Consider the following 7,162-nt stretch of genomic DNA (forward strand, 5'->3'; position numbering starts at 1 on the left):
TTCATATTATTTAGGTAATCATAGCCAAGAAATTGGCAGTTGCCTAATTCATAATGTGCACATTTTGATTAAAACATATTAAAGATTGAGCAGGAATGTTAATTGTGTCCTAACTATGTACATTTGTTTAAAAAACATTTTTTTAGAATACTTGTACACTTTTTAAATACCAACATTAAAGTTCTGTTTGTCATTGTAAAGGAAGTATAAGCTTCAAATAACAGAACAAAAAACTACCATCCCTTAACAAAACATAGTACAACTGAAGTTTTTATTAAGTATACCTGAGTATAAATGTAGCAAGTCTACTATAGGCCATGGACGTGTAATGTAGGAAGTAAGTGAATGCTTAAGACTAAATTGGAACATTTTAAGTTCACAAGATAGTGAACTTAAACCTTAATGTGTATAACAATGTGCATCTGCTGAAAATATTCACCCTGGGGTCAGTTAACGACCGGTCATCAATGTCTGTGATACACCAACACTGCTTGGCTTGACGAAAAGATTCTTGTCCTGGAAGAAACCAGACCTGTAATAAGACAGGGAGTGGGAGTCTTCTCTGATTGGCTGTCACGGTCTTACGAGCCTCTGGCTCCTCTCTGCTCCTGCTCCTACACTTGGCCGTGGACGTCGCCTCTGGCTTGTCTCGCACCCCCAGCAGTCCCCCAACTCCATCTGGATGCAGGCCGTCTGCTGAACTATTTAAACATGTGGTTGTAGTCCTGGTACATCGCCTCCTACTTTTATCGAGGCATCTGATGGGTCAGTTTATGACTTGAATAACTTGCACAACAGAAGAAATATGAAATTATGATGATCAAGATCATGTTAAAAAATGTAGCAGAGCAAGAATGGTTATTCTGAAAAACATAATGACTGAGAAACAGCTATTTGCTTACATTTGATCTAATCTAAATTCATGAAAAGTAAAAAAATAATAATAATAATTTCCACTTTTGTTAATAACAGGCTAATTCGTTTTACGAGAAATCTTAGTTTTTTCTTTTTCGTGTTTTTCTCCCTTCCTTCTTTTTACTTTTTCAATGTTTTTTTATTGTTCTTAATATTTGAGAAAAACTTCGGTTGTTGCTTATAAAGTTTAATAGCAGTCAATTCTTTCATGTTTTACTCAGACTGACTGCAAAAATGACAGATGTAACATAATTAAAAATGTTTCATAGTTGTACTTTTAATCAAACCAGGAAGTAATAAATAATGGGTGATTTCTAAATATGGCTAATTAATCACTGATTAATATTTTGGGTGGTTTTTAAAATGTATTTACCAGTATGTATTTTTCTTTTGAATCTGGGAGTTTTTAGAAGACTTTCATGCTGGAAAACCATGACTATTTAACCAACACTGGCAGAGATTAAATGATTAAAGATTAAAAAGTAAATGATTTGAAGAGTGAGTGGTAGACAAAGAGAAAGTAAGACTTTTGCTGCCATACTTCCAAAAGGGCTGGAAGAAAGACAAGATAGCAAAAAGAACAGACCAGAACCCCCCACCCAAGCCTGCATTGCGTTGCAAGTGCTGTTTAGGGGACAGGAGCGCGCTGTTTGCACGCAATCTGGCTGTTAGAAATGAAACAATTATACAACCAGAGCGTGGTTTGTGAGGGCATCTCACGGGCATTTATGTATCACGTGCACGCCCCGTGCGTAAAGCCTTAGCGCGTAGTCAGTGAGCGCGTTCTGGGAGCCAGTGCCAATAATGCGCAGCACCCGTACGTGACGAAAGCTTCAAACGTGGGTTTTTGTGCACTGCTCGCTCCGGTAGCCAGAGCCGTTACAATACTAAATAAATAAATAATACAAAAAATATACAAAAAAAATAACAGGATTTGCGTCTCTACAAGTTAGGAAAATGAAATTAAGTTGCTAGCTTTTCCTTCTTTTTTCTAAAGTAGGCTACTAAAGTGAGCAGAGCTTTTTGGCACGAATACTATATACATTTCTGGAAATCGAAATAGATTGTGTCTTCTTTTTGTTTAACTTGAGAATGATGAACGTGGGACTCGCGCACTGACCCCACGAGAAACTGATTTATTGTAATTGATTGATCACCACAATCTTCTCTGCAGACCTAAGTTATGGATCCCACTGTGTGTCTTCAGCCTCAATAGATATATACATTAGAAATAACATTAGGAAAATTTTGACGTTGTGCATTTCAGCGTGAGATAACGAGGTGTGGCGTCAGTATTCAAACATATTCAAATGCGCGGGTTTCATGCCGGTGTGCACTCTGAGAGTTGGCTGCCCTGTACTAAAACAAGCATATCAGCCAATCAGCGTCATCATGGAGGTGGTGCAGGTTGTTTTAAAAGCAAGGTTTACCCCCAATCCCCTCTTTAGGTGAAAAGAAGCGCTGTGAACCACATACTTGTGGAGGTAACGTTTTCCATGATTACTTTGCAATATATTCAGCTTTTTACTTTGTTTCAGGCACTGAAAGGTAAGTTTGAGGTACTGACTTTGGCTTGAACAATAAAGTTGTGTTCACACAATATTTTCATTTACTTTAGTCAGCTAAATTGACAAGAGCAAGTTATACTGAGTACTGAAATTATTTTCTATCAGACACACTGGTTTGTTTTTTGTAAAACGTACCGACATATTTCGCTGGAATACTTCAGGTATTTCCACTGCAACATCATGTCGGTACGTTTTACACAAAAAAAACAGTGTCTGATAAAAATAATTTAAGTACTCGGTATAATTTATAGACACAATGAACTTCATTGAATCAAGAGCAAGTTAACTGTGGTTAAGCTCTGTTAAGTCAGAACTTCTTTCTTTGTCTGTTCAGGAAGTGTTAAAAAGGACAGCAAAACAGAAGCTGCAGAGATGGGTGAGTATTTGACAATGTTTAACGCTGTTCATGTATTGCCGGGTGTTTTCAAAAACTACTGTCAGCACAATTTATCAATAGTAAATCTACCGGGGATCTCTTCAATGTGAAAAACCCCAGCACACCGCCATAAACCTCTATTGCTCTCCTCTGTTTTACATTGGTCATCCACCAATGAGCAGATTAAAGAGGGTCTATGCATTTTCCAAAAATTGAACTAAAAGGACTGACTTTAAGCAAAAATCCAATTGTTTCCTCAAACTAGCATTCTGTGCGCACAAGTCAGCATTTGCCTGCCGTCTGGGTGTGGCTACAAGTAGCTCATCATCACCAAGTATGAATAAGAAAATGGAGACTTTTTAAGCGCTTTGAGCTCCTAGAAAAGCACAAAATAAACCAAATCCATTGTTATTATTAGTATCGTATTAACGTCATCAAACTGTGACAAAGCCTTGTCCAAGACGACTCCAGAGAAAGAACCCTCAGGCTACAGCTCTGACAACAGCGTGATCCACTTTTTTCCTTCAATGCCTACTACTAATTTGTGCGCACAAAATGCTGATTTGAGTGAACTATTTATTTATTTATTTATTTATTTATTTATTTATTTATTTATTTATTTATTTATATCCAGGGTTCTGTAAGTAACAGAGGAGTGTATTCTTCCAAAATTTTAATCCAAATTGCATAGTATCCTATAATTTATTGCATGTTAATGTTGTTTTCTTTTGCAGAGAACCTGAAGGAGATTGACTCTTTCAAAGAGTAAAGACTTCTTTATTCTCCTATATACTCTATAACGGAGAACATTTGCAATATTTCTGATTTTTGATTTCCTCTCTTTTTTGATTCATAACAGATTATGTATAGCCGGCTTGAATCCAAATGAGGAGTACAGGATGACCCACAAACGTCGAGGCCTGGCCCTCATTTTCAACCAGGAGCGATTTTACTGGCGGCTGGAGATGAATGACAGGCATGGAACAAATGCTGACCGCCACAGCTTGGAGAAACGGTATCCCTCTCCCACTCCACCGCTGTGGTTTCTTGAAAAACATGTCTGAACGTGTATTGTCTTTTTGCAGAAAACATTTTGGTTTCTTTGCTTCTATTTTGCTCCACCTGAACCCATTTCTGGTTTATCATATAGACTCCTGGATTTAAATTTTGACGTCCGGAGTTATGACGATGCAAAACAGACAGAAGTCCTGGATAGAATCCATGAAGGTGGTAATGACATGTGCCTCTACTGTTTGAGCTAATGTGACAGTAAAACTCAGCAAAGTTTGACAAATAGGTGTGTCCCCCAGCTGCTGAGGAGGATCACTCTGATGCCGACTGCTTTCTGCTGGTCTTCCTGAGCCACGGCGAGAACAACTGCGTTTACACCTACGACGGCATGATCAACATCCAGGACATCACAGCCGCGTTCAGAGGAGACAACTGCCCGAGCCTCGTAGGAAAGCCCAAGATCTTCATCTTTCAGGTACATTTAAACAATACAGATGTCTAAACTGTTAGGGGGTGCACTCAAAAATCTACTAGTTGTTTATTTTATTTTATTTTTTAAGCTAACCGTCTCCTGCTGCCTTGGAAAAACTTCTGGCTGTGTCATATAGGGAAAAGATGAAATTAATACTTCAATGTGTGTCTGCAGGCGTGTCGTGGAAATAAATGTGATACTTCAGTGGTTATCACTGCGGCTTCTGCGAATGATGAGGTGAATAATGAGGTGGTGGTGGATGCCAGCGCAATAAAGACTCTACCTGCGGCAGCTGATTTCATCATGTGCTATTCTGTGGCTGAAGGTGAATTAAGACAGTTACTCAAGAGTTATTTGTCAGATTTTCTTGGGCTTTTATCAAATAAATTTGAGGCCAAATGAACAGGTGTTTATGTCATTTTTGAAGAAGTAATTAATATACTTTAACTTCAACTTCCCCCTTTTTGTCTCCTAGATTAAAAGATCTGCATTTGATAGTTATTGTTTGAACACTTTTTCTCTCGTTATATTTTTAGCACTTTCACATTTCCAAGCCTTTAATGGAACTTGCTGTACATGTTACAGTTTTACATGTAATGATAAAAATGTGTTTTGTGTAATAATGGAGGAAAATAAATAGGGGAAAGGTTGCTTGGTCAAGGTTTCCTCTGCAAGGGAAATTAAACATTATTTTAATTTCTGTGTTACTCTGTTTAATCTTTAAATAGTTTAGTTGTAAAATTAATGCAATTTTATTTTTTCTTTTAAAACCCTAGTCAGAATTAAATCACTTAAGTCTTTCAAACAAGTAATTACTTTTTAAGATATTAAGGGATTTTTAAGTGTGTTAGTGAGGCCTGGAAATACTAACAATAAACCTCTTTGATTATGGAAAAAAAAATAGCAAAACACAGAATTACCTGATTACTCAGCAGCCTTTTCACTTTTTGTTTGCCTTTTTTAGGTTTCTATTCCTTCCGAGATCCCATCAAAGGCTCCTGGTACATTCAGGATCTGTGCGAGCTCCTTGAAAAGTGCGGAAGTCGCCTCGAGTTCACAGAGTTACTTACCCTGGTCAACAGAAAATTGGCAATGAGAAGTGTGAGGATGAGAAGTGACCCGAATGGTAGTGAGAAAAAACAGGTTCCTTGTTTTGCTTCCATGTTAACCAAGAAGCTGTACTTCCGTCAAAAGTAACAGTATCAGTTCACAGTTAGAAAATCAATCGATTTAAAAAAAAAAAAATGTTTTTTCATCCCATATCCTTAAAGACCCATTCCGATCATCTTTTAAGTTATTTTAAAAACATTCCCAGTATTCTTTTAATTTTTTATTATGCTGTTTTCAGTCAAAATCAAAAACCTCTGTCGTCTTTCAGGACATAGTTTCTGCAGAGCGGCAGTAGTTAATTAGAAATGAGGGCTCGGAGCAGGGAGTTTTTGGCTCACCCATCAAATTTTCTGTCACAAATACGATCTTTTACAGACTGCATTTTTTTGTCTGCTCCTGATTCACGATGATTTGAATAAAGAAATACATTTTTGGGGTTAATGTTCTATCATCAGGAAAATGCCTCAATGACATGATTAAAAAAAACACCCAAAATTAGATTTTCATCAGAGTGGGTCTTTAAATTCACTGTGAACACTTTGAATCAGTCTGTGAAATCTTGAGACACCACAGGTTATCTAGAGCACTACAGAAAACCGACTTTTCAGATCACACCTCTCTTGTAAGCAATAGTGTGGAGAATATGCAGTCCAATACAATAGACCCGGCTGGAATTCAGGTTAAAGGTGCTGACGATGCTGGTTTTCTAACTCCTTCACAGGCTGTTCATTTTCTACTTTTTCATGCAAATGCATCCCTGATGTAGTTTGTCAGTTTATCAAAAACAATAATAACCTTCATTTAAGTTTTTTATTAATACCAAACTCACCATTGCTGTCCACCCCTATTTTTGCTCAGGTGTAGCCATCTGTAGTATCACTTGTACTTGGTTTGTTCTAAGTGTGTTTAATTGAGAATATAAATAAAAATATTCTTCTATAAGACAGAGTGCGTTTATCTTTTATTTGTTTTGAAATAGTTTGCAAGTACTCCTTGGAAAGGCTGAGCAACTAAATGGCAAATAGAAATAAAAAATGTGTAATGGCTAACAACAATGTTTTACAGATTTTTGTGCAATTCTTTATTTATTTTTCTTGGACAGTCTTTTTTAAAATGTATTTCAGACATTAAAATGTGGATGGGAGAGAACTTTTTGCAGCCCAATCAGGACAAGTCTGAAGTCTTGGTTATTGGTTCTGAAGCTGAGATATCCTCCAATTTTATCTGTCAACCAACTGTATGACTGCATGTGATAAAGTAGGGAACCTTGGTGTGATTCTAGATGCAGATCTAAGCTTTGACCAGTGCTGAATTCCTAAATCATGCTTTTATCATATCAGTAATGCGTTACTGTAATGCCTTCCTTTCTGGAGTAAAGAAAACCACTCTTAATCGTTTGCAGCTATCCAGAACTCGGCTGCATGACTTTTAACGAGAACCAGGGGGAGAGAGCACATTAAACCAATCTTAAAAATCTCTGCACTGGCTCCCTGTCAGCTTTAGGAATGAATTTAAGATTCTTTTAACCCTTAACATTGGGAGTTGGGTCATCTAGACCCAATTTGCAAGCAAAGCAGCTGCAGGGCAACACAACACAAGAGCCTGCTCGGGAGAAACAGAAAACATTCAACGTCATCAGCGTCTTGTGTTACATGCAAAGCTCAGCTCCACTGCAACAAAAGAAAATGTGGTTATCAAAAGGAGCAGAAA

The 7,162-nt window shown here is 37.3% G+C and overlaps 1 protein-coding gene across 1 annotated transcript; it reads left to right on the forward strand.

The window, feature by feature from the left end:
- Nucleotides 1-2,816: 2,816 nt before the first annotated feature.
- LOC101157998 (caspase-6) lies at nt 2,817-6,397 on the forward strand. The gene is made up of 7 exons (XM_023957445.2): nt 2,817-2,859; nt 3,594-3,624; nt 3,719-3,874; nt 4,010-4,086; nt 4,170-4,345; nt 4,517-4,667; nt 5,307-6,397. The coding sequence occupies exons 1-7, from the start codon at nt 2,856-2,858 to the stop codon at nt 5,537-5,539; spliced, it is 828 nt and encodes a 275-aa protein (XP_023813213.1). The 5' UTR covers nt 2,817-2,855; the 3' UTR covers nt 5,540-6,397.
- The last annotated feature ends 765 nt before the right edge of the window (nt 6,398-7,162 follow it).

Source organism: Oryzias latipes, chromosome 1 (assembly GCF_053564925.1).
Source record: "Oryzias latipes strain Hd-rR chromosome 1, Olatipes_Hd-rR_3.1".
NCBI lineage: Eukaryota > Metazoa > Chordata > Actinopteri > Beloniformes > Adrianichthyidae > Oryzias > Oryzias latipes.